Source organism: Tenrec ecaudatus, chromosome 1 (genome assembly GCF_050624435.1).
Source record: "Tenrec ecaudatus isolate mTenEca1 chromosome 1, mTenEca1.hap1, whole genome shotgun sequence".
NCBI lineage: Eukaryota > Metazoa > Chordata > Mammalia > Afrosoricida > Tenrecidae > Tenrec > Tenrec ecaudatus.
In genome coordinates this window covers 200,875,591-200,903,395 of record NC_134530.1, presented here as the reverse complement: position 1 = coordinate 200,903,395, position 27,805 = coordinate 200,875,591, and the positions used below count along the sequence as shown (strand labels likewise).

General features: G+C 39.4%; 1 protein-coding gene across 2 annotated transcripts in view; it reads right to left on the bottom strand.

The window, feature by feature from the left end:
• Positions 1-27,805, bottom strand: part of HMCN1 (hemicentin 1) — a 544,205-nt gene that overhangs the window by 6,137 nt on the left and 510,263 nt on the right. The window contains exons 98-105 of one of the 2 annotated variants that reach the window (XM_075528409.1): positions 20,928-20,990; positions 18,953-19,072; positions 17,724-17,858; positions 12,434-12,547; positions 11,713-11,838; positions 9,766-9,894; positions 5,276-5,626; positions 1,884-2,003 (exon numbers count right to left, since the gene is read on the bottom strand). In XM_075528409.1, coding sequence (XP_075384524.1) covers positions 1,884-2,003; positions 5,276-5,626; positions 9,766-9,894; positions 11,713-11,838; positions 12,434-12,547; positions 17,724-17,858; positions 18,953-19,072; positions 20,928-20,990 — 1,158 coding nt within the window. The remainder of the gene's footprint in view (positions 1-1,883; positions 2,004-5,275; positions 5,627-9,765; positions 9,895-11,712; positions 11,839-12,433; positions 12,548-17,723; positions 17,859-18,952; positions 19,073-20,927; positions 20,991-27,805) is intronic. The other variant, XM_075528416.1, reaches the window with a different exon arrangement.

The window sequence follows — 27,805 nt, the reverse complement described above, 5'->3', positions numbered from 1 at the left end:
ACTGGAACCTTATGGGGTAGAAAACCCCATCTTTCTCTTGAGGGGCACACGTGGTTTCGAACTGAGGACTTCTTGGATTGCAGTCCAATACATACCCACTAACTGCCACCAGGGCCGATCAGAATCTTTACTTATACTTAGTATTCTTACTTAAACTCAGTATACGGAGCCTTAACTTTTTCTTTCAAACTCCAGGACTGCCATTTTTGACTAGAATCTTTTCCCTTATTTGTCCGATTTGTTAAAATTTTCCCTTTATTAATGATAACATTTCTAGCACCAATGTATAAAGTTTTTAAAAAGTCTTATGCAAATGAAAAACAGTATTTTGTTCCTCATAAATGCCTCAAACACTTTCTAAAGCTATAAAAAGACTCCAAGTTATTCTTTTAGAGTAAAAGCTTCTTTAGAGGGCATAATTGTTTTCTTTCATGTCTATTTAAAACCACAAAAATATGAAACCTATTTAAATCGCAAACATTTCAAATGACACGTGTTTCTGATTTGTTCACGTTATTTTCCACTCTGTGAAGCACAACTGAAAACTGAAAAATGTTTTGAACTGAATGAGTGGCAAGGTCAATTAAAAAACAAGCTGGCATTAAAATCCTCTAACAACCATCTGGCATAATTTAACTCTTTTAAATCTGACTGGGAGATTTTGAAGGTAGGTTTGAGTTACTCTAAACACCTTAAGATATGCCTTGCTTCCTTTCTGTCTGCCTGGATGGTAGCATAGAGTTAGGGTTGGGTATGGAGACCTCAGCAGGATTCCTGGATTGAAGACTTAAGGAAAGCTATCTAAGAAGGCCAGGGTGAAGGCTCTTATCTCACTCTGCTGCCAGAGTTCTAGAACTCTGGTGCACATAGTATCTTAGAAGACATCAAGGGCTAAGCTAATCCAGACAAATGACACCTGGCGCTGGTTCTGACCTGAGCTTGATGGCTTGAGGACACTGAGGCTCATGTAACACCAATAATTTGCTTTACTATCTGTAGAAAGGGCACAAATTATTGCCCTAGATATATCTGTACTTCTGGTTAAAACAAAAACATTAACACTAGAAAATAGGAGACTATAATCTCCCTTCCTTCTTGCCTTCCAGTACTTTAAACTGCAGAAAAATAGGATCTGAAGGGAAGAAACGGTTTCCTATTCATCTGTGCATAACTTTTGCATCTTGCAACGTTAGCACATAGTAGTGCTCAAGAATCATTTGTAGGCTCAAATAATAAATCAAATATTTACTTAATTACTCATTGGCTATCACACACACAACTGTCTCACAAGCGTAAGAAAATATCAAATGTCAAAGTTAATTAAATATGCACTCTCCTTCTTTCCCCTTTCATCTTAGGGGATATGTGGGGGAAGAATGTCTGGGGAGGGCTGTTCCCATTAATGAGCCAGGGGGAGTCATGCATTACACACAGGGCTGCTAATCACCAGGTGGGTCATTTGAAAGCTCGGCACCCCAAGGAGGAAGAATGAGGAGGTTCTCTGCTCTGTCAAGATTCACCAGCTGGGGAACCCAATGGGGCAGTCTACTCTATCCGAGAGGGTCACTCTGAGTAGGAATCAACAGCAACAGGCTTATTCCCATTAAGTTTCCAAAATGCAAAATATAGACTGATTTAGGAATTCTAGCTCTTTCCACAAAGAGTAGACCAAAAATGTTCTATCACTTACTTTCTTTGTTTAATGCCTCACTGCCTCCCCTACTTGTAAAAGCAATGTTTAGACAAGCTTGTCAGTGGGAATGGAAAGAAAGGGAAAGCAACGAGGAGAATAATTATTCAAAAAGAGAAAACATGTCATTCTCACACTTTGCTCTGTTGGTTTCAAGCAAAGCTGAAGCAGAAACATCCCAACCCACCCTCACCTTGACAAGTCTTCCCATTCAGCATGAGTTGATAACCAGGTGGGCAGGTGCACTGATAACTTCCAAAGGTATTTTTACACTCATGCTGGCAGGCGTCTCTATTTTCACATTCATCAACATCTGTCCAAAGAGAAAGCGTAGTGCATGAGCATGAAGAACAAGAGCAGAGCCCAGGCCAGAGCCGACTAAAAACAAATGACTGATGTACCAGAGAAACAATTTGTGGTGGTGTTATGTTTATACATTTAACAATTCTCGATGCTGTTGCACAGAAGGATCTGTTTTCAACTAAGTCAGCTATAAATGGTATCACGTTATAAAATGTGAACATTTCTTCAGTGTGTAAGTATATATGAGCTGAATCCCCAAACTGCTCAATTTTCATATTAGTTCAATAAGACAAAACTCAACTGGCAGGATAACTGATTCGTATAAGGACTGAACACACCACAGTCATAAATTCTTGACAAAATGATAGAACATACTTAAAAAACAGCATTTATGTTAAGATTAATTGGTAAAGAGGATATTCGTTTTTAATTTATTTAAATTTTAGAGACTTATTCCTCTTCTTGCCTCCAATACAAACAGTTTTCCTCAAAACAGATTATTCACAAACACCACAAGTATTTAATGTTGTGGGAGGAATATTCACTCAAACTATTCCTGTAGCTCTAAATTACTAATGACAATTACATAAATTTCCATTTAGCATGAGTTGATAGCCAGCCTGGTGGGAAATACACTGATAGCCCTCCCAAAGGTATATTAACATTCATATCATCAGGGGTCCCTATTTTCACACCCATCAAAATACTTGATAGGAAAGAAGTAAAATTATAGATATATAACTCTTCATATATGATTTATATTTACATATATATATTTCCTATATTTCTTTGAACATGTCACTTTATCTCTCAAGGATGTGTGATCGTTCTCTCAGTCAGCAAACAATGATAGACTCTAGTCCAGTTCACAGGTTTGCTATGGTGTCCAGGTATGCCTCAGAGCTTTCCCAAGTGACCCTGGCTGCGGGGGGTGCAAAAGCAGACATCCACACTTCATGTTGGCTTATGGCTCCAGTAAGAGAGGTATTAAAGGTCAGGGGGCATTACATAATCTTTTTTGTCTGAAAAGGGAGCAATATGCCAAATAAATTTGGAAACCTCTGCATGGGGAAGTATTTTATAAATGACAAAGGTCTATCATTAAACAATACCAAGAAAATAACAATTAAAGAAAAATGAGGAATATGTAGCGATTTAATATTACTTGCTTTCTTAAAAAAATGTGGTTCTAGAGACCTCAGATTTCTCTTCCCAATTGTTCTTTGCTTTTGGCTTGTGTTAAATTTTGCTGCCCATGCCTGAACACACATCCGTCAATGGAAGGGTGCAGGGAAGACCAGGAGGTGAAATGGAAGCTGGAGCACAGGATGATGGAATTAATAAGAAGACAGGGTGAAAACTGGGAGAGGAGCTAAGATAAGGGTCGAGTCAATTGGCATTTTCTCAACATACATATGGGTGGATTCAAAAGGGTCACACGAATCAACACACATTTAATTGTTATGTGCCAATGTTTTTACATCAGCTTAGGAAACGAAAGCATTCACCCTACAACTTGCGGCTTTCTTGCCCTTAGCTCCTGCTTGAACTCCAAGTCCGTAGCAGCTCTTCCTAGAGTATGAGTTTTAAAGTACTCCCAAGTGGGATTTCTGCAAGGGGACTCCTGTGTTCAGAGGCAACGTGATGTTCGTTTCTCCTGGTCAAGTTTGAAATTAAATTCTTTAAAGGCTAAATTGCAGCCTGAGTTTTCAAGATTTCATAGCGTTAATGCGAACCTTTTGTATGCCCTCTCTCCCAGATGGTTCATTAAAAAGCATTTGGCAAGTTCTTGTTTCCCAATGCCAAAGCTGTCTAGAACCTTGTGTCGATTTCTTTATTAGTGCACACAATAAAGTGTCATATTAAAAACAATTATCCGTCTATTCACTGCCTCCAAATAAAATTTAAATATCCAACCCTCAACCGGTTACGGAGGTTTCCTTTGGGTTCTCCAAGATTGAGCCTCTCATTGGAAACCGCAGTGCCTCAGCCAGGGGAGGGATGTTTTGAGATGAAGATTCCATCACGTACTGTTGAGTCTGCCAATGGACTCAACAGTACCAGGTTTGGGATTGAATGGTTGAAGTGTGAATAAGAGCAGAAATAGAAGCTATCTATCATGGAGCTGATCACAAGGGCAGGGTTTCACACCCATCACCTTCTGTTTAAGACAGACACATCAGTATATCTAGCCAAAAAAGTCTTAGAAAATATTAAAACATAGACCTAAAGAACAAAGGGTAAGGTTAGCATCCAGAGGGATTGGGAGTCTGGTGGAGGAGAGAATCTGGGTCCACCCAACGGAAGGTAAAGGTACAGAAACAGGGCTGGAGGAGGCAGGAAAAAAGTCGATGAGAAGAAATGTTTAAGACGTTTCAAATAAATGTTTAACAGAAATATATTTAGGAGAGACTATACAAAACGTGGAGCACTTAGGGGAAACATTAGAAAAAAAGCACTTGAAATAATGATTTTACATTTAAAGAATTTTTGCTCACCTTCCTCTCCCAGCTCCCCAGCCCCTCACCGTAGCTGCCTTCTTTTTTCACCTAACAAATTGTGAGGCTGTGAATTATATGTTCCTTTTGTCTGGTTTGCTAATTTCCCTTGGTGCCTAGCTCAATGACATGCAACTTATGGTTACTCTCAGAAAATGCAGTTAAATGAATGGCAGATGGTATTGTTTGCAACTTAACTGAAAACAAGATCTCCATTCTTGACTTGAAAATTACCCTACATTTTTGCAGACAAATGAAATTACAAACACATATTCCAGAGCTTGCACTATCTTTTAGCTCACTTACATCAACACAGAATAAATGGTTCTGAGGAATTCCCTGTGGAGTGAAGGGTAACAATCAATGGGCATCAGTTGTCTTACAAGAATCAGGAAATAATTAAGCAGCGGAACCTGTCACGCTGCTTAGGGATCAATCACACACAATCACAATCACATGGCATTAGATTATGTGGCAGCATGTCTGCTTTCTGTTTTTGGATGCCACTGGAAAAACTATTTCTCCCAAAGTGATCACAGAGAGAATCTGACATATAACACAACAAATTATTTGACTGGACCTCTGCAAATTTGTAGATTATTTCTCTGAATACAACTTGTGAGAGTTAGAGGTCCTAGAGCATCTGTCTGGAAACACGGAGTCGCCCCAGCCTTGAAATCAGCTGCGGCAGCACCCAGGCCCGATCCCCGGCGCTGTAAGATGCATAGCCTCCGGAGAGTACAGGAGCCCGCAGAAAGGTACCGCAAACGTGGCTGACATTTACCTACACATGCGTCAAGGCTTGCCTCAGAGCCTTCGGGGCAAGTTTTCCTAATAGTCCTTCTAGTCCTGGAGAGAGATGTCCTGCTGTTTCTATACTCTGAGTAGGAGCTGTAGAGACGTGCGTGTTGTCTGTACTGCGGCTGAGGTTGATAGCTGTTTCTCACAGGGGGGGACCTCGCAAGGTGATAGCTACTGTACTGCGTGCCATAATTGGGCAGCCTCTCCAATCCAGCGCAAGATTTCCCGTCCCCTAATAAATGTTGTCCTGCGGGACAGACACACTTGAAGCTGCCGGGGGTGTTGGAGCACTGATGTGCACAAGGTTTAGGCACTTGGTCACACTCATTAATGTCTGCTCGTGTAGCATGATACATAAAAAAGAGAAAAAAACAAAACAAACACACACACAAAACAGGAATAAAGCGTCAGTCTGTGCAACAAACGGAGGGCATTATGTTACCCTCTGAAGCAGGGTAATACACAATAATTTCTCCTATGTGAACTATGGACAAAGCTTTGATCCTTTCGTTTTGGAATACTGTATCGAGAATGATTCTGTCACTCCCTAAAGGTTGCTTCCAGCTTTATTTGAACATACTTTTTGGAGCGAGTGGCTCAGAAAACCAGACACTTGTTCTGTGAAACCATTCTCCTTTTGTAATGAATTCTGCCTTCCGTGGTTTGGTTTTTATTTCCTAGGAAAACATCCAAATGTGTTCTCCCTCCAGACAGGCAGCATCAGCAGGTGTAACCACGAGGCTTCTCTGTAGTGCAGACATTCACAGGCATCAGTAGTTTTGCAGACGATGGTGCTCTCCTCCTCCGGCTACTTACACAGAGCACTCTTACTGTGGTCATTTCAATTCCAGGAGGAAAGGTACAATTTGGCAAACAGAACAAAACAGAGACCATGGCTACAAAAATAATAGGTCAATAAATTAAAGCTTTATAACCCAGAACTTGTTGGTTTCAATTTAGCAGCCTTTATGCAACACACAGGGTGCAAAAAAAAATCTTCATAATGAGTTGACTTAAGTCATCAAAGAAATTAAAACAAACTAACAATCCACAACCAGTAACAACTCTGTGAACCTGCAATAATAAATCCACCTTTGGATGAGTTTCTTCTTAAGAAGGAAATCCCAGTTCTTCAAGAGAGTAGGCACTGGAAAGCTATATTCCGTGTCCTGAAATTCCATGCACAGGTGGCCGCTGTCCTGGAGCTCAGGTAGACAGAGGCATGCTGCATGTGCGGGGAGCTCCACTGTCTGCCTTCAGTCTTAACTCCTTGTTCGAGAAAAACAACTGGTATGTTTTATCAGTATGGGCGGCCATACATTATTATATGTGAGTGTAATATCGCCATCTTGCATCGTATACACACTCCCCACTAGTTTCTGAGCTCAACTTTGCTAGGGGCATCCTAAATTGTTGATATCTACATAGCTTCCTCTGAGGGGGGCAAGGTGTAAGAGGATGCTGAATTAAAGTTTAATACAATGAACAGTAACTACAATCACAGAAAAAGACTCAATAGTAACTCTGAGTACTATGAACACTCAATCTTCATCTCTTCATTTCCTTTTCCTCTCTTTTGACAAATAACTCTTAATGAGGATTCTTGACTTTCCAAATTGCTTGAGAGCATTTTGAAAGGCTGTAACTACTGTTGTAACTCCTTATGAAGGAGTCCTGATGTTGTAATGATGAATTAACACTTGGCTGCCAACCCAAAGGTTCGCGTCACCAGCAGCTCTGTTGGAGAAAGGCTTCGTGATGTATTTCAGTTTAGGAAACTTCCCACTGGGGCAGTTCTACTCTGTTCTATGAGTCAGGAACTATGGTGTGACACACAATGACAATAATAACTACTTTCCTGTTTATTTGATTATCTATATATATAGATTTGGTCTTTCTCCATCCTTTGTCCTCCCATGTTTTCCTCTTCACAAAGCAAAGGGGTGATTGTTCTCATATGTAAATTATTTCACTTTATGCCTTGCTCAAGACTTTGTATGGCTTTAGATTACATCTTTAGGATGAAATCCAAAAATTTCATCCTCTTTAACCTCTGCTTATTTTGCCGCAACAATACAAACTTTCCTCTCGAAGGAATTTGGCTCGGAGTCCGCTCAGACTGAAATACACTTGCTCAGACCATCCGCAGGGGCTCCTTCATTTTGCTCAGTCTCTTTTCAAGGGCGCCAGGGTCACAGTACCACCACCCTAGCCTGCACTACTTCCCTTCAGGAGTTTACCATTACGAGAATGATAGCATATATTTGTGTCTTTCTCTGTATAGATTTACAGCTCTATTAGGACAGAGAAGTTGTAAGTTTGTTTTAGTGTCATATCCCTGCAACCTAGAATAGTGTCTACCACAAATTGGATGCTCAATAGATATTTGATGAATCAATGAAAAAATGAGTTTAATATGATGTGCTAATTCCAACCACAGACATGTTATATTGGAAAATGTATTCTTGAATCCAGAGAAACTGGAGTTCAAAGTTAATAGAATTAAGTTCTGTTGGCAGGAGGGTTTTATATGCAAGAGTGTTGATACAACTTGACTTTTCATTTTATTTTGTACTAACAGATTAAAATTAATCATCAAGGGTATGCACATTTCAACCCACAAGATTAAAAGACAGGAAATGAAAACTTACATTCACTAAACCTATAAAGTAAAAAAAAGATATATATTTTATATTAAGACCTGGAGTTATATGCTCTAAATTTTCCTAAAAATTAGGAAAGTGAAAGAAAATCAAGGATCAAAACAAAATTCTTTAATTCACTAACAGAGTGCCATGAAATGAAATCATATTAACAAGTATAATAGAAGAGTTGTAAATGATACTTTAAAAGTGATTTGAATATGTACAAGACAAAAGTAACATTTTTAATATCTTCTAGGCAATGGTCCTGCTTCTGCTATTGTTTTATCTTCTAGCCCAATGCCTGACATTCAACTGCTGGCAAATTGATAAATAGACAAACAAATTTAATCCTGATAGAACACAGTTATTACTGATTAATGTGTTCAATTATGTATATGAATAGAAGGTTAAAATGGTATGTTTCTGCTATCAGAATGAGATTCAATTCTGTTATAAAAAATGTATCTTTTAAGAGAGTATCTCATAATGACATTAACTTGAATATTGCTGTGTGCAAAGCACTATACTTGGAACCGCATAAAAACAGAGCTAATAGAATAGCCAAGCAAACCAACGGTAAAAGCACAGCATAAAACCCAAAGAGCTAGGATGTAAAAACACACACACCTTATATTGAAATTAAATATTCTGGGAAGGAATACAATTTGGTAAAAGTTTCTTGATTATCAATGTTTCAATTTTTAAAAAAAGCAAATGTGTACCTTCTTATAGATATTTTTAATGATCTAGTTTACTGTATATTCAATTAAAACTAAGACGGAAACAAATGGGTGAATGGGGAAATGAAATAAGAGTCTTAGCACAGTAAATGGCATATGGTAAGCACTACATGGATGATAGATGGTATGACTGAGCAATGTGTTTCAATATTGAGTTCATGTTCTAATCCCTCTCCTAAACCCTACACTGCATACCCCAATAAAATATATCTAAGCAAACATGTATGTTATGTCCACAGAGCAATAATCTGATGATCTAGATAATTAAGCTGTCATGGCTCATCTATCACAACTTCACTTTGATACGTGTGGTGGTTAGTGCTGACTACATGGTGCTGATTCTGACGCAGATCAACCCAAATCCTCTGTGGGTGTCTGAGACAGTAAATCTTTCTGGAAGTAGAAAGCCTCATCTTTCTCCCATGGTGTGTAGTAAGTACTCAGTAAGTGTTTATTGTTATCATTTAAAATGTCAGTGGAGATATATGACGTTCTGAAGAAATCATCTGAATAGTGTTATGAATGACCCGAATTTATATATCTGTTAATTGGAGTAAGAGAAGCTTTGCTCCTAATGCCGTGATCCTTTAAGACAGTGACCCCCAACCATAACATTATTTTCATTGCAACTTCATAACTGTAGTTTTGCTACTGTTATAAATCGTTCTGTAAATATCTGATATGCAGGATGGATTTTCATTGTTACAAATTGAACATCATTAAAGCATAGTGATTAATCACAAAACAATATGTCATTATATATTGTGAAATATTTATTTCTAATTAAACATGAATGAAATTTTGTCTTGAGGCATGGTGTAGTATGGGAAACAGTCTTCACATTGGGTACTCGGATATCTGCATGTGGGCGAATCCGCCTGGAGACGGGCAGAGGAGCGGTGTTTCGGCTCCTAAGACCATCAGAAATATGTGTTTTCCAATGGTTTAAGGTGACCCCTGTGAAAGGGTCGTTCAACTCCCAAAGGGGTCACGACCCACACGTTGAGAACCACTGCTCTAGAGTGCGGTCCTAAACTAAGGGCATGGCTAAGGGATGGCATTAGTAGCTTTAGTACTTGTAAACTTACCCATACAGGGTCTTCCCACTCCTTGAGACCGATAACCTCTTGGGCACACACAACGATAGCTGCCTCTTGTATTTTCACATATTTGGTTATATCTGCACTGATGAGTTCCATCTTTACATTCATCAATATCTATGGACATAGAGGTTACAACAAGTAGTAACAGTTCCTCTTTTAAACCTCAAAATCATTATATTTAAAGGAGACCTTCTGCTGAAACTACCGAAGAATGTACATCTCCGTATGTAGGGAGAGATCCACCTAATGACTGTAGAGTCAAAACACCTGGTTCCAGCTCCAGCTCTGCTGCTTATTGACTGGCTCCTTTCCCTCCTCCTGTTCCTTAATAAGGAAAGTGCTGTGACAACCAGGATCTCCCTCTCTTTTCCCCTTTAGCTACCTGACCTGTGCTAGTGACTTATGTTAGGAACTCTCACAAGCTTGCTGGTACAGAACTAGAGCGATACTGCTGCTTCCGATTTCTGGTCCCATGTTTCCAGGGGCTAGGCGGTCATCTCCATCTCCGAGATGTGACAGTGGTTCAACTTCAACAAGCCCACAGCATCTTTAGCCTTTTCTTTTTCATTATGGTTCACCTGTTTTCCCAGGCAGCCAGGCGGCAAACTAGCCTTCCTCAGTTTATTTCATTAGTTGCCAAATCATTCTTCTTCCTTCATATTCTCAATCCATATAGTAGGATTTTACAATAGCTTATATACACACTGTCTGATTTTTAGTTAATTCTATCATTTATCTTATACATAATTACAGGGCCTAGCTTCCTAAAAATAAGTATGCAACTGTAAATGGTACCATATTGTAGCCTATCATTACAAATTAAGAAAAGTACTTACCTACATTCATAGTTTTATAGATGAAAAGTCTTTGGAAGCTGATAAATCAACTACCCAAGTTTATTTTTCATTTAAACTTATTAGGGAAAATTAAAACATATAGGAAAGTAGAATGAAAGTGTAATAAGCCCAATGTACAAAAGTGTCAATATTTTGTCAATCTTCCTTCTATATCACCATATCTTTCATGTTCTTATATAATTTTGAAATAAGTGTATCATATCTGACAGCTTTATTAATAAATGGCTCAGAATAATTATTTAAATTTATTAAAAAAATGGGAGACTTAAATGAAAATTGCTGTCTGAACATGAAAATTTTCCAAAGTTTTATAGATGTCAAGACAAAAAGATTTCTTTTTAACACTTTCTAAACTTTTTCTTCCTTCTCTACCCATTAACATGGCACTGTTTAAGTATGACCACGCCCTGGAAACGTAAGAGTTATTGCTGTAAGAGAGCATCACCTTCGAGTACTCTCATATAATGGAAGCTGTATCTCTTCTTCTATGCAGCCTTATATTATAGCTCCCCCACCCTCCTTGGAGGAGCAGGTGAGTAGTGTCTACCCTTCAGGTTGCAAGTCCATAAGACCAGGAATGGTGTCTATTTTGAATCTATAAAACCTGAAGCTAATAACTCTGCTAGCTCTGAAGACTAGGGAAAAATCTAATCTAGTATATTTTCTGATCATTTTGATGCTAAAAGAAATATTTATTTCTAAAGTAATTATTTTTTAACTTATAAAAATTTTCATCAACATAATTTTTCCTTAACCCAGTATATGAAATTCTAAACATATGCTAAACCTATTTTTAGAAACAATATTAGACTATAATAGTGAGCTATATGCATCTTAAACTAATAACTATCTAACAGATAAGGGTTCAAAATTGTCATTAGTGAATTTCCATTTCTTTGTATAGCGATGACTTTGGGACCTCAGAACACAATCATACTAAATTTGGGGTCTAAAGTCTGAAAAAAGAAAGACTTCAACGCTAGATAAAATTTAATTATTAATTTAAAAAATGAATGTCCTACATGGCTTGTTCAAGGTTAATGGGTCTCAGCCACTGAAATAGTCCTATACTTACCAATGCAGGTTCCATTTTCTGCCTTGGTCATTCCATTTGGACAAAGGTCGATGCACTTATAGCCCCCCCGGGTATTCCTGCAGTGCTGATCTGGTCTGCACACAGTCTGTCTGCATTCATTCACATCTTGACCAGAGAACAGAAAATCATGCAGATGGGAAAATGATTGCTGCTCCTTTTCCAGAGAAGCCATACCTTGTTTTTTTTTTAAGAATGTCACCACTTAACCTCATATAGATCTGCACTGCATAGTCATTGTATAAGTTTAAGAGGCGTCAATAGAGTAGGCTGTGTAACACACCTTATTTTAGAACAAGCTGATTTAGAAAAATATTGCTTCACAGAACTGGTTGTCATGTGAATCATGTCCTCTTTTTTATAAATAAAAATTACATATATGCATACTTGAATCAATACATAGTTTTATCTATTGTATATGCAAACAAAATATAATATATTCATGCACATACATATGCATATCAATATATAAACACATACTTTTGCGGGGAAATTTTATAAATATAAGGAAAATGTGGGTTAGAAAGTTATATAAGCATCAAAGAAACCTTTCAAATATAGTGCTTGCCTCTACTGTGCTTTTGCATAGATGGCATTCATGATGCGGTGTGAATCAGGTCCAGGACACAACTTATGCTGTTGGTTCCAGAGGCATGGAAGAAACATTAAATGCTGTTGCTTTGAATTCAACGGCTTTTCTTACCCATGCATTTTCTGCCCTTCAGTTGATAACCAGGTTGACACCCACAGTGGAAGCTTCCTATGGTATTGGAACAGCGTTGATGACAAGGACTGGATTCCTGACATTCATTAATATCTGTCAAATACAACTTTCATTATATTCTGTCAGGAATCTTGGTTTAATTCCTCCCAAATGTTTAACTTTAAAAAAAATTGTGATTTGGGTAAAAGTTTACAGAGCAAGTTGCTGTTCTATTCGACAATCCATGCATATTTTATTTTTCTTTAATTTTTTTGTTTTTAAAATGTTTTATTAGGGGCTCATACAATTCTTATCACAACCCATACACACATCAATTGTGTAAAGCACATCTGTACATTCATTGCCCTCATCATTTCAAAACATTTGCTCTCCACCTAAGCCCTTGGCAGCAGGTCCTCTTTTAACCCCCTCCCTCCCCACTCCCCACTCTTTGATAATTTATAAATTATTATTTTGTCATATCTTGACCTGTCCGACGTCTCCCTTTACCTCCTTTTCTGTTCCATCCCCCAGGGAGGAGGCCACATGTAGATCCTTGTAATAGGTTCCCCGTTTCCAACCCACCCTCCCTCCATCCTCCCAATATTGCCACTCACACTCCTGGTCCTGAAGGTATCATCCGCCCTGGATTCCATGTGTTTCCAGTTCCTATCTGTACCAGTGTACATCCTCTGGTCTAGTCAGACTTGCAAAGTAGAATTCGGATCATGATAGTGGGGGAGGAGGGGAGGAAGCATTTAGGAACTAGAGAACAGTTGTACTTTTCATAGGTGCTATATCGCACCTTGACTGACTCATCTCCTCCCCTAGATCCCACTTCCATGGGATCTCCAGTGGCCGACACTCTGCACTTCCCCCTTCATTCACTATGGTAAGATTTTTTTGTTCTGCTGTTGCCTTATACCTTATCCCTTCGACACCTCTTGATCGCACAGACTGGTGTGCTTCTTCCATGTGGGCTTTGTTGCTTCTGAGCTAGATGGCTGCTTGTTTACCTTCAAGCCTTTAAGACCCCAGACACTATACCTTTTGATAGCCAGGCACCATCAGCTTCCTTTGCCACATTTGCTTATGCACCCGTTTGTCCTCAGCGATCATATCATGGAGGTGTGCACCCAATGATATGACTTTTTTGTTCTTTGGTGCCTGATAACTGATCCCTTAGGAGCCTCGTGATCACACAGGCTGGTGTGCTCTTCCATGTGGGCTTTGTTGCTTCTGAGCTAGATGGCCGCTTGTTTATTCAAGCCTTTAAGACCCCAGGTGCTAAATTTTTTGATAGCTGGGCTCATCAGCTTTCTTCACCACATTTACTTATTCACCTGCTTTGTCTTCAGCGGTTGTGTCAGGAGAGTGAGCATCACAGAATGCCAATTTAATAGAAGAAAGTATTCTTGCATTGAGGGAGTACTTGATTGGAAGCCCAATGTCCTTCTGACACGTTAATACTAAACGTATAAATATAGGCACATAGATCTATTTCCCCATCTTATGTATAAATATATTTGCATATGTACATGTCTTTATCTAGACCTCAATAAATGCCTTTTGCCTCCTAGCTCTTTCCTCTATTTCCCTTTACTTTCCTCCTGTCCCACTATCATGCTCTGTCCCCACCTGGGTTTCAGCAATAACTCTTCATTACATTACCCTGATCATGCCCTACCAGGCCTCCCACACCCACCTCACCTTCAATTTGAATCACTTGTTGTTCCCTTGTCCCTGGGTTTGTTAACACCACTTCCTTTTCCCCCCACCTCCCTCTATCCCATTTCCCCCAAAAGTACAAGCATTTTTTATCACTTTCTCCCTGTTGTTACCATTTCCATTCATCCATCTTTCCTATCCCTTCCATCCTTGGGAGCTTTATCCCTGGACAAACACTACCCTTTTGATTTCATATGATTGATTGTTCTAAGTAGTGCATACCTCCTTGTTATTATTGTTCACCTTACAGACCTGTTGGCTAAAAGTTGACCACAGAAGTGAAATCAGGTCCAAAGGTCTCTGAGGGTCATAGTCTGAGTTGCTAAATGTTTAAAGTTTTAATTATTTTTATTATGTTTATGACTTTCTACCCTAATCTCCCATTTCTCATGTATCTGCTAAGTAACTGAGAGGATGAATTTCCAGAGAAGGTATCTCTCTTCACTAGGTAGCCTTTGCTAATGACTCAGAATGATGTTGATATAACAGTCCCTTATTTTGAGTCTCTCACCACATGACTCACACTCTGATTCCTAGGAAGTATCGCTCCTGGAATGTGGTCGACAGACTGATGTGTCTAAAATGGTGGTAAAATATAGAAAACAAAACACTATACTTTTGTTGCAATGTCCTTTGAAATGGAACTTTCTTGCGGTTCCTGTTGCTATTAGCTTAATGAATATCTTTAAACATTGTGTCTGCTTGGGGGCAGCAAGCATAGCATTTTTCCTTCTTGATAGTTGTTGGCCAATTAATGTTCCCCAACACCACATGGAGAAGAGTATATTAGAAAGATTGAAGGCATGAACTTCACGGGACTCCTGTGCGCTACGCAGTTCTGGTACGCTCTCTTCTCTCCTTTCGAGTCTCCGAGGAAAGAGCAATTATTAGGAGGGAGATTAATTGAGAGCTAAATAGGCAAGACAGTCTGTCCATTTGATTCTGCCTCCTGGTGACCTTGTAACCAAACAAAACATTGCCAGGTCTTACATCTTTCTCATACTTGATGGCAGGTTTGAATCCTCCAACACATGTGATATCCTCTCCCAGCTATGATACTCACTGGCGATGTGTGCAAAACAAGGGAATCAGACAATGCTCTGCTATGGTCCATGAGGTTTGCACTCACTGATTTCCAAAAGGAGACGTGGTGCCTTAGTCTGAACATTCCATTGAGGTCTGTATACACGATCGATTCTGCTGGTGTTTCAAATACTGGTGGCCTAGCTTCATAGCAATGGACAAGCTACCAGTCTACACCAACTGACAGACAGACCATGCTTTAGAATAGGCTCTCTATTGGAGTCCTGCCACCCATCTCCTATTTCCTCGCCAGACTGAGAACTGGACTCTGTCAACTAGTCCTTCCTCTTGTAGACATTTAAAAAATTCTACCACTTTACTGCAATTTTCCCTATAACTCCATAGATATGGCCCCATCTTTCCTATTCTAGAAAATTCGCTCTCTCAGGACGGTACTAGTCTCAGTTCCTGTCACTTGGAGATCATCTTAGAAACACTTTGGATATGTTGCTGTTGGGTACCAGACAGAATTGAAGCACTGCCTGGGCCTGCGCCAATCTAACAATTGTTTCACACCCGAATCCTCTGTTGCAACTGCTAGGTCAATTCATCTCATGGAGGTCTTCCTTTTCATTGTCCTTATGATGCTTCTGCATGTCCCAAGTACATACATCTTGCAGTCCTTGCCTCTAAGGAGAACTCTGGCCACATGTCATCCAAGACAGACCTGGTTGCTCGTTTGGCAGTCCACGGGACTTTCAATAGTCTTCACAACACCATAGTTCAAATGCATGAACTTGTCTTTGATCATTCTTATTCAGTGTCCAACTTTCACATGCAGATGAAGCAACTGAAAATCCCATGGCTTGGGTCAGGTGCCCCTTAGTCCTCAATGTCACATACCTGCTTCTCAGTACTTGACAAGAGCCCTTGCGCAGCAGATTTACCGACTGCAACAGGTCTTCTGATCTCCTGGCTGCTGCTGCACATACACGCTCCCCTAGCTGGGATTTTCACACCCGCACTGTACATTGCACCACAAACTGACATTGCCAACATAATTACTGCTTATTTTCTATCTGATCTTTGGACTTAATTTCTTAAAATCCAAATATACAGTAATTTATATAAATGCACAAAAATATAATAACAGACATTTCTTTTATACAAATTTCCTCTTAATCTTACTTAAATCCTCTTCTTGAAGACATAAAATGTCCCAAGTTTCTCCGATGGAATCCCGACTCATATCCTTAATTTTGTACAAACTCTTATTTTCTCTCAAGACGATCTAAGACAAATTCTTTTTGTTTATTTTTAATTCCCTACTCCTCCCTCTACTGGTAACCAATTTGCCACCATAGATTTGTTTATTCTAAGCATTTTATAAAAATTGGAGTAGACACTATATGTCCATTTGTGTCTGAGTTATTTCACTTAACATAGCATTTTCAAGGCTCATTCATGTGGCAATATATATCTCAAAAATTGATTTCTCTTTATGGTACATTGCATGAACACTCCACATTGTGGCTATCCATTCATCTGTTCATAGACACTTGGCTTGCATCTTCCTTTTGATTGTTAATATTTTATTGTTATTCATTATTGTTATTATATTGTTATTGTTATCCATTATTGTTAATAATGTTACAATGATTATTGGAGTTCAAGTATCTGAGTTGCTGCTAGCAATTGTTTATAATATGATATACCTAGGAGTGGAAGATCGTGTTCCTGTAAGAGCTTTTTTCCATTATTTGCTTGACTTCCCTAGCCATTTTTTACCTTCTTGACTAACTACCTAAGACATTTGATTCCTCAGTAATCAAATATTAGTCATAATATTCTCATACACACATACCAAACATAAAAGTGGGCTTCAAAAAGTTTGTAGAAAATGGAGCTGAAAGATAATGGAATTATCCACAAACTTCTGAAGCCCCTTTGTATATTTGTTGATATAAACACCTAGAATATATTCTGACATATAAAAATTTATATATCTCTCTGGCTATTGTTTGTTTTTCAGTTATATTCACTCTTTCTAACCAACAGTACCTCACAGATATACCTCCAAGCCAAAAAAGAGGGATTCAATTTATTCTGTGAGGTCTAATACCCTTTTAGTGGTTGCTGGTGTAGTTACACCATAATTCATTCATTTTTTCTACTATTGAGAGGCATTCAGTTTTGTATAAACTTCTTTTGCTTGCATGAAAATTATAGTAGCTCCTGCACTGGAGTTTTTTTGGTAATAGGTTTTATTAGGTAGTGCTGGTTAATCTCTCTCAAGTGGCATCAATAAAATGCTAGCAGTCAAAACTATTGTGCTCCTAATACTTACAAACAAGTCTAACCATTAAGATATGTAGCACGATGTATTGATTTAAGTTCTAATGTGGAATAGACATCTCAGGTGTTTGATACTTACCCACTCCATTGCCCTGTATCCAGTCCCTCTCCTTCAAGTTTCCCGAGTTTAAATGACACAAGTGGTCTTATTTATTAGAATAAGAAAGGGCCTCCACTTATATACCTAGACAACTCAGCCCATCAGAGGTTCTCCGAAAGCCGGTTCCACAATGCACCACACAGCGATAGGATCCAATGGTGTTGTCACAGTCCTGGCCCAGGTGGCAGGTGTGTCCACCCAGAGCACATTCATCAATATCTGTAACAGAGTGAGTCACTCAGGTGGGGAAAGTAAAGCAAAAGAGCTGTGAAATCTGGATAAAAAAGACACTTGAACAATGCTGGGTCATTTCAGGTAGCTTCAAGAGCTGGCAAGCTCCCAGCAGCACCGTGCCATAGCAACACATGCTGTCGGAACAATTGGACCACCTTAGGAAGTGAGTGGCTTTCAAAGGAAGTTATTTCTACTCTTGGAAACCTGACCTTTCTCCTCTGTAGAACTGGGGTAATGATATGTGTTTCTCAGGAGCACTTTGAAAGCTAAATGAAACAACATATATGAGGTATTCAGTCCTTTCCGGGTATCTCTATAAGTCATTCCCTTGCCCTCTGTACCCTCATCTCAGCCCCCCCCCCCACTTTCATTTGGAGCAGGATTTCCTGGGGCACAGAAAAGAAACCAGTTTTCCTATTTTGACTTTGGACTTATTAATAAGATTAGTATTTACACAAGTCTAATTTTGGAGGCTACATAGGGTTTGATAGAAATGCATGTGTGCACACATACATGCGTGTTTTAGATTTTTAAATATCCCCAAAGTGCTGTCAGGAGAGTGAATATAGTTAACTTCTCTCTGTGTTGTTGGTCTGTGCAGTCAGGCCAATCTGACTCAGAGCGGCCCCCTATGGCAGAGTAGAACTTCTCCAAGGGGTCGTGACCTTTCTGGGGCAAACTGCCATCTCTTCTCTCCCAAGGAGCTACTGGTTGGTTTGAACTACAGGCATTTGTGTGATCAGAAGTGCCGAACCACTGCACTACCAAGACTCCTTCTGAATTCTTGATAACCTCTTTATTACATCATTTCGCCACTGGAAAATAAGCGTGGTGATAGCCTTGCCTGCCTCTAAAGAGTTGTGCAAGTGGAGCGAGTCAGGGCCGCATCCCTGAGTTTTGAGTGCTCCATTTGGAGGGAGTGCAAGGGCATTCCTTTCTTACTGTCTCAGTGCAAGGGCAAGGGCAAGGGCAAGGCAGAAGTAGGCAAAAAGAGGATTGGTCTAACACACCTCGTATAGGTCAGAGATGGCCTTGGGCATGGCTACAATGTGTTTATTATATTTAAGATTTCCCAATACCTTGGCAAGTCCTTCCATCCACAGCTATAGTGAGGCCTTTTGGGCAGGAGCAATAATAGGTCCCCATGGCATTGTGGCAGGTGTGAGAGCAAGGATTCCGCTCTGCACATTCATCTTCATCTGAAAGAGAAACCAGTCCAATCAGAATGCAATGCCCTATCTAACTAGGAGTTACTAAAGTCAGGAAAAATAATTGCAGTCAGTGGCCAATGAATTGGCTCAAATATAATAGAGAAGGGAAACATAATTAAAATTAGTATGGGGTTCCTAAGTTTTAATAGTGAATAGATGTTAAGAATATTTTTTAAAATAGTGGTTCTCAACCTTCCTTATGCTGCGACCTTTTGGGACAGTACCTCATGTGCTGGTGACCCCACAACCATACAATTATTTTTGCTGCTACTTCATAACTGAAATTTTGCTACTGTTATGAATCGGGCAACCCCTATGAAAGGGTTGTTTGACCCCCACAGGGTTCACGACCCACAGGTTGAGAACCACAGTTTTAAAACAATGACTATTGTTAATACATGTTGTTATAAGCCCTGTACCTGTCTTAACTCATTCCTAAACAATATTCCCATGTAATAGGTATTTATCATTAGTATTTCTCATCTGTCAATGATAAAACCAACCAAAAATCATCACCACAGAGCTGATATGGTGACTCACGAAAGGACAAAACACACTGCCCATGGTCACACAGGCCATTTTTGGCAGAGTTGGGACTAGAACCTGCCTATCTGAGACTCTCATATTAGGATTACTCATGAGTTTGAAGCCCACAATCTTGGTCTAGTTTATGAGTGGGCAATTTTAGGGTTAGGTGATTTTGGGGCAGATTATTGCTTTTCTCATATTTTGGGATTAAGAATTTGACTGTTACCCAGATTTTGGTCTTCCACTTTGATTTCTGAGAGATAACCTTGAAAACCTGGAAATTTCTCTGGAGAATCAGGTGTCTTTGATGAGGGCTCTAGGTCCCACCTGAGGTTTTATTCCAGTGAACTAGCTCTTGGGGAGAAGTTGGTCATGCCAGAACGATCCACCACCTAGTATTTCAAAGGAGGGACCGATTCAATGTGACGTCTGTGTAGAGGCTTCAGTGACGGCTCTGGGCAGGGGAGTAAGAACTCTGGAGTTTCCTGGCTGGGGATAAAAGTTAGTGCACGGGAGAGGGTAGTGCATTCCATTTGGGAGATGGAAGCTTGGTGTTGGGAATTCTCCTAGATCTTGCTCTATGTGCCTACATGTGTATCCTCTTTTCTGTACGAAGACTGGAGCCCTAAGTATGTTGCTTTTCTAATCTGAGAGTCTTTCTAGTAAAAAACTGAACCTGAGGGATAGGGGAGGGGGCTAGGAAGCCAAAAGATCAAAAGTGAGGGGGGTTGAGGGCTGTGAGCTGATGGTCATGAGGGGGTTGTGGGAAATTCCCACATGTGTAGCCAGCAAGTCACATGGGAGGGTGGCATGGGGTCTCCTTAGGCAGACTTGACGGCTGAAGGACTGTGGGGTTTGACCTACGTCTGTCTGGGTCGGGTCAGAGGAAGACACACTGCACATGTAGCTGGGACGAGTTGAAATGGAACAGACTGCACTGACTGTACGCTGATCTGATATTCATGCACACTCATGACCCTCATGGCAACGAAGAGCTCAGATTGAGCCTAGCGCTGTCGCTGTGCTCACTCCACCTGTGCAATTTGCCACCACTCCTGACACAGTGGATTGTGGCCACCTGGACACCGCTTGCATTTTGTCATCTAACTGAAGTTCACACCTAGCTCTGTCATCTGACAGCTTAGCGATCTAAGGCAGTTTCATCCACTGTCTGCATCTTGATTTCCTCACCCTGTAACATAGGAGGCTTAGAGGACAGGTGTGCTGACTAACTGTGTAGAAGACTGTCAGTGGGTGTTCCCTAATTACGATAGCATTTTTATAAGAATAAAACACACATTATTCTTGTACTTACCAGAACAAAAGCGTCCAACTGAGTCCAGGACAAAACCCGAGGGGCACTGATTACTTCGATGGCCTATCACAGAAAGGGAAGGGAAGTTAGCTGGCACAGCACAGGCCAGCTCGGCATTTCTTTCCTGCACAACCTTCTAAGGGAAGCTATGCCCACATTGCACGTATGTTGCCACAGTGCAATAGGTGAAAACAAGCAGAAATGGAACATTTTTTTCATGTTCCTTAACCAAGAACTAAGTGAATCAGAGTCCAGAGATTGTGAATTGTTGGCAATTTGACATCAGAAACAGATATTCTGTTTGAGCTGTTTATACCAATCTAGAGAAAATTAAATAAAATCATTCAGTGATCACTTAAAAATATCAAGGTCATTGTGTATTCCAGGTGTAACTAGAGACGACATCCTATTTGTCTACCAGGGCTATTCTGCTTTGTTCCAGGAGCAGGAGCATTATTTCCAGGCAACTTAAAGGCCTTGTGCCGTGTGAGTGAGGGGAGATGGTGCATGCCGTAAACTATGAAAATAACGATCATTTATCATTTATCAAGGGTTCAAGAGGGTGCGAGGCTGGGGGAGGGAGGGTGATAAAAGGAGCTGATATCAAGGGCTCAAGTAGAAAGAAAATGTTGATGGCAACATATGCACGAATTCGTCTGATATAAGAGCTGTAAGAGTCCCCAATAAAATGATTTATAAAAATAAAGTCGTGATCCTGAGAACTAGGAACTTCATGAAGAAACTGCTCCCCACTTTGGTGTAGTGGGAAGTGTCTGAGTCTCTCATGTGTGACCAGGTGGACTCCCTTTCCATGTAGACAAAGCAAAAACATGCAGGGCAATTGTGTTAGAACTGAATTGTTAGACATTAAAAAAAAGTGCTTACAAGAGGGAAGTAGTTGAAAAGTTAGTTTAGAAATACCTAACCTCCTCACTTTTAGAAGTCATGTTAACTCAGTGTTTAATTATTTATACATTTAATAAAAACAAAAAAATACAACCACACATCATTGACTTGCACAAATGTCAACAAATCTCATTGTTGAAGTCACCACAGTAATGTGCATGTGTATACACACAAACTTAAAATTATAAGTGTAAAATATTTGAAGGGCCTTCAAAAATTTCCCCAAAAACAGAATCGAAAGATAATTTAACTTTCCCACAAACTTTTTGAAGCTACCAAACATTTTGCATTTCTCTTGAGGGAGATTTTATTTAACTCCCATTGAAGAGCTCAGATCCTGTCCATTTCAAATGCATGAACCTGTAATTTAAACAAATCTATTATGACTGTTTTAGGTGCTCATCTTCGAGAAGTAATGGCCTTAGTTAGCTTTTCAGGTTTGCTCTATTTTAAAGATTCTCGGATTATAATTTTTTTTGAGTCCTGCTACAGACCTGGACTGTTGTACAAAAAAAAAAAGGAAAAAGATTCTACTTAGTTATCTCGTTTCCTAGGATGAAAATCTAGAATAATGCTTGTTTTCCATAAGCCACCAACTTGTCAAAAAACTTCAACAAAAAACAGGTCTGTGATCAGTTTCTATCCTGAGTATAAACAGGCCCTGAGAGCATTCTGGTCTTCCTGCACATGCCTGGGGATAGGAATGGGATGGGTGGGACAGAGGTCTAGGACATATTGTTACGTGATTAAGAAAGGGTCACAACGTGTCACTAATGTGAAACAGGTGCCGTGAACTCCGTGTGCTCTCTCATTTAAGCCTCACAATGTCCCTACTCCCACTGCACACAGCTCTCAGAGGGGGAATTTGGGGCAGAGGTTGTGCAAATCGCCCATGGTCAAATCGCTGATTATGTTGGAGTAGGGATTTCTTTCACTTCAATCCAGTGAAATCAAGAATACAACTTTCCAAAGCCCATCTCACTGCCATGGAGTCAACGCGGACTCACAGCCACCCCCTGTGGGTTTCTCGGACTGTAACTGTTTATGGAGTAGGAAGCTCGGTCTTTCTTCTGAGGAGGTGCTGGTGGTTTTGAACTGCCGACCATTCAGATTGCAGCCCAATGCATAACAACTATATTCCCAGGGCTCCCAAGAATACAATTTAGCAGCGACTATAATCCGTTTTATTTATTCTGACACTACTTAAATCCAATCAGTGCTGTGTTGGGTGTATCATTGGAAAAAGGGGTCATATAAACATTAAAGCGATTGTCTGATATTATCGTAGTTATTATTTAGTAAGGTTATTGTTGAGATCCTTCATTCTAGACGGGAGTGACGTCTTTCACTGGCTGGTATTTGGAGCTCCTTTTTGGAGATACTCTGACAGTCAGGATGACACTTCCTGGCCTCAAGGAGAGCCCAACTCCCAGCAACCCCATACGACAGAGTGGAATGACCCTCCTGGGGCTCTGTGATGTCAAGCTGGACGGATGCAGACAGACTCCTGGTCCTCTCTTGGAGCAGCTGGTGGGCTCAAACCACGGACTTTACATTTCGTAGCCCAATGCGTAACCAACTACACCACAAGGGCTTCTTAGTCACAACCACAGGGAGCCCTATTAAAATATTTTGAGCGACAGAAGACCACAGGGCGGATTTTATAACACGTCAAGGTATGTGATAGTCTGGCTAGGCTTTCATGGAAGTGCAAAAGCTGTAACTAACTAAGTCTAGAACTCATCTTCCATATACTAAGTATGTTTTGTGTGACACAAATATTCAAAGAATTTTCCAGGAATGCCACTCTCTTACAAGTTGATGGATCATGGTACTTTGATTTACTCTGGAATTTACCAAAAGTGGCTCAAAGTTTTGAAAGCAATCACACCAGAATTCCACATATGGGCTTGGGTATATGACTGCTCCTCTGTGTCTTCCAGTCAGGTCCAAAGATCAACATATTGAAGGGAAAAATATGTTTTATTGTGTGCTTTTAGTTAAAGTGTGGTCGTTTGTTTTATATTGTATAGCATTTTCATTGTAAGATAGGAGTAATACAAAACATTTGCTGATTTGTTTATATTATAATAATTCTGATTGTTGTAGAAGCATAAAATGGGTAAAATTAAAAGAATGTATTATCATTGGAAGCAAACTCTAGTTTGTTCATGTTTTCCATTCAGTAATTTTTAATAAATACATATTTTAAAATAGTAAGTATATTACTCCATAGACTAGAAGTTGCAAAATTTTAATGATCATAAAAATTACTTAGGGAGCTTAATAGAGAGGTCTCATAGTTTCACTACAATTAGAGAAGGCAAGGGAGAGGTTTCAAAACATATGCTAAACCAGTGATTATAATTTCATAATCACTCATGTTTGAGCAAGTCTGATTTTGAGCTAATTGTACTTTGCTTTTTAATTATTATTATGTCAAGAACATTCTCCAACATAATTTGTGTATAGTTATATTGACATTTAGAACAGTGTCTAGCACATGGTGGGCATCAACAAATATTTGTCAAGTAAATGAGTTAAATATTTCTTTAGCATTGTGTTATTGTTTGAGTTAATCATATTGGGGTGCCATAATTTACATATTTATCTTCTTTTTCCGGGAAATTTTTAAATTATTTTTTTCATTATAAATAACACTGGATAAAACTTTCTTGACTTATGAGGGGGCTTCAGAAAGTAGGTGGAAATGGAATTAAAAGATAACATTTTTCTACAAACTTTTAAAGTTCCCTAATATATTTTTGGCAATTTCTATGATTTTCTTTGAGTAGATGCCTTAAATGAAATAACTGAAAAATAGAAGATTGGAAAGGCTGCCAATTGTAGCAGTTACATAATCTCTTGTAAACTTGCGAAGGGGTGGAGTCTAGTCTGTCAATCAGATCATAGCCAATGAGGCCTCTGTGTGGGCATGGCCTTCTCCTGAGGATTCTGGAAACTCCTGTCTTCCTCCCTGGAGGTGGGACATATTCTCTCTGCTTTGTCTTCCTGTTGACAAGACACATGGAGCTAGGTTGATGGAGCCAGAGCCCTGGAGCTGGAGTTGCCACATGGAGACCCTGCCAGTGTGCAGATGAGATGCATCCAGGCCACTGGAACCACGAGACGTTCCACCCTCTGACGTGTTATCTTCTACATTCAGTGTCATTGCATGTGTTCTATGAGTCTGAAGAGGTATTTATAGACTAGTATCAGACATATGGGCTAATATCAGACATATGGACTTGATCTAGTCTAGGCTGAGATGTTTTCTCAATATACAATTACTCTTTTATATAAAGTTCTTTCTTATACACACATGAATGTCTCTGGATTTGTTTCTCTAGTCAACCCAGACTACACACTAATAAATACTGCTTTCCAGGAAAGTTGAAGCAATATTTGTTCAGTCCACAGTATATGAAGTATTCACTTATTTCCCCCACAGCTCTCCAATACTGGGAGATTACTATATTCTTTAATCTGAAAGTGATCGTTGGAAAGTGGAATCTTATTGCTTCTGCATTTATTTGTTTAGTAATGGGGCTGACAATTTCTCAGATTCTACATTATGTATGTATGCGTGCATGTGTGTGTGTACGTCTGTATGAATCTCACAGTGCTAGTGTCTTTCTCAATTGGGTCACTTGTTTTTTCTTACCGACTTGGGAAAGCTGGTTCATCTTAAGTTTGACAATAGTTGTCTATAACATATGATGCAAATATTTTTCTTGGTTCACATTTGATTGTCATTTTTATGTTTTATTCTTTCTTAAGTAGGTCTTTTAAAATTTTTCTAATGAAAGTTTTTTCTTTGTTTTCTGATATTTTCTGCTGCTTGTTTAAAATATAAGCACATTTCACAACTAAAGTTTAACATGCATATTTAATTTTAATGACTTAAAAGTTCTATAAGAAAAATGCATACTTGTGACTTGTTTTTGATAAGTGGATTCCAAGAAACCCATGTGCAAATTACTTGCACTGGAATCATGTATCCACTGGGATAAATGTATACTTTCTCAGAATTACTAAACCAAAGGTCGTTGGGCCCAGGTGTTTGCACTTTCATCAAGCTTTTGAGGTAATTTGAATGCGCTGTAACCATAGCGCTACTAGACCAACATGCTAGCAGAAATAGCTTGCTGGCTAAGCTACCAAGAATGCAAGCCTGCCCCCTAGTGGCCAATAAGACATAAATAGTGGTACAGAGTCCTAATTCACAGGAAAAGAATCAACAATAACACACATATATCAGCTGTAATTCATAGGCTTATTGTCTGGATGCATAGGATGGGGCAGTGATGTTCAAGAATGTATCTCCCTATACTGTGGGACCCAAGTTTCCCAACGACATCCAGATAGATGTCAAAGAGTTGTCCAAGCAGGACTTACATGACTGGGTCGAAAGTACACATGGCTCTACAAAGCAAGTTAAATGATGAATTCATTGCAATATACATTATAAATTAATCTTAGCCAATATCTCACATCTACTTATCTTTTAACTTGGATGTAGTATTAAGAAGGTAGAAACTAAACATCCTTCTTAAAATGAAAAATCACCGTAATTCCTCTTTTTATGTAAGTGATCAAAATGCCAAGAGGAGATTGCGATGGTGGCAGTTCAGTATAACTGGGGGCATAGGAGAACACTGGCTATTGGCTTCATGAATCCATAACTACTTTTAAAAATGTGACCATATAGTCTTATCTTACTTTAATTTCAAATTTCATGGAGCAATTATGACAGATACTGAAGAAGACCGTCATTTGTATATCAGAAGAAGGAAAGAATAGTGAAAATGAAATTTCTATTTATCTATTACATATGATAAAAAAGGCAATGTTTAAACCAGAAAGCAAAATTTTTGAGAATGCACCACATGTAGAAATGTGCTTAACACAATGGATATATGTATGGATTGTGGTAAGAATTGTATGAGCCTCCAATAAAATGATTAAAAAATAAACCATGAGGAAACACACACACAAAAAATCTACTTGGATCTGTTTTAAGAAAGCCAAAATCAAACAAACAAACACAAACAATCAAACTATGCAAACTCACTGTTATAGAGTTACTTTTGACTCATAATGATCATATAAGACAGAGTAGAACTTCCCTATGGATTTCCAGGACTGTAAGTCTTTACAGGAGTGGAAAGTCTAACCTTTCTCTGGCCAAAGAGCTGGTGGTTTTGAACTGCAAACCCTGAGATTAGCCGTCCAATGTGTACCCCACTAAGACATCAGGGCTCCCAGCGCATAGAAAACACCAAAGCCAATGTAAATTATCCCCTGCTTACTCATGAGACCTTAAGAACCGGAGCTTTGTGAAAATGTAGTGTCTGTAACTTAACAATATACAGAAGTCTCCTTGCATCCAAACCCCACAGAACATGGAAGGCTATTTATCTGTGGTGCCTCTTATCACTGAAAGGGAACTCTCAGCAGACAGACCCATCAAAGAACCACACGAAATATGGGAATGCTGAGATCAAAGACTGAAAAACTATGCTTAAAAAATGGAAAATCCACTGCCGTTGAGTTGATTCCTTCTCAGAGTATAAAGCGCTTCCACGTCTATAAATCTTTCTGGGAAAAGATAGCCTCGTCTTTCTTCCCAAGAGTGGCTGCAGTTTGAACTGAGGAACTTGCAAGCAGCAGCTCAATGCCCAACCCCCAGCACCTCCAGGACTCCATGAAAAAGAGCAAAGTTGTTCAACATTTATCACTGTGAGCAACAGGAAACTGATTATTGCTATAGGACTTGCAAAAGGAGATTTTAAAGTATGGGAGAGTTTTGATTCTCAAGGAGCTAGATTGATAAACTGGCCACAGCGGTGGGCTCAAATGGAACGATTGTGCAGACGGTGCAGGAGCAGGCGGCGGTTCTTTCCGCTGGACACGGGCTCTCACAGTTGGAGTCCACTCGAGGGCACTGGAACACAACAACCTTTAGGCCA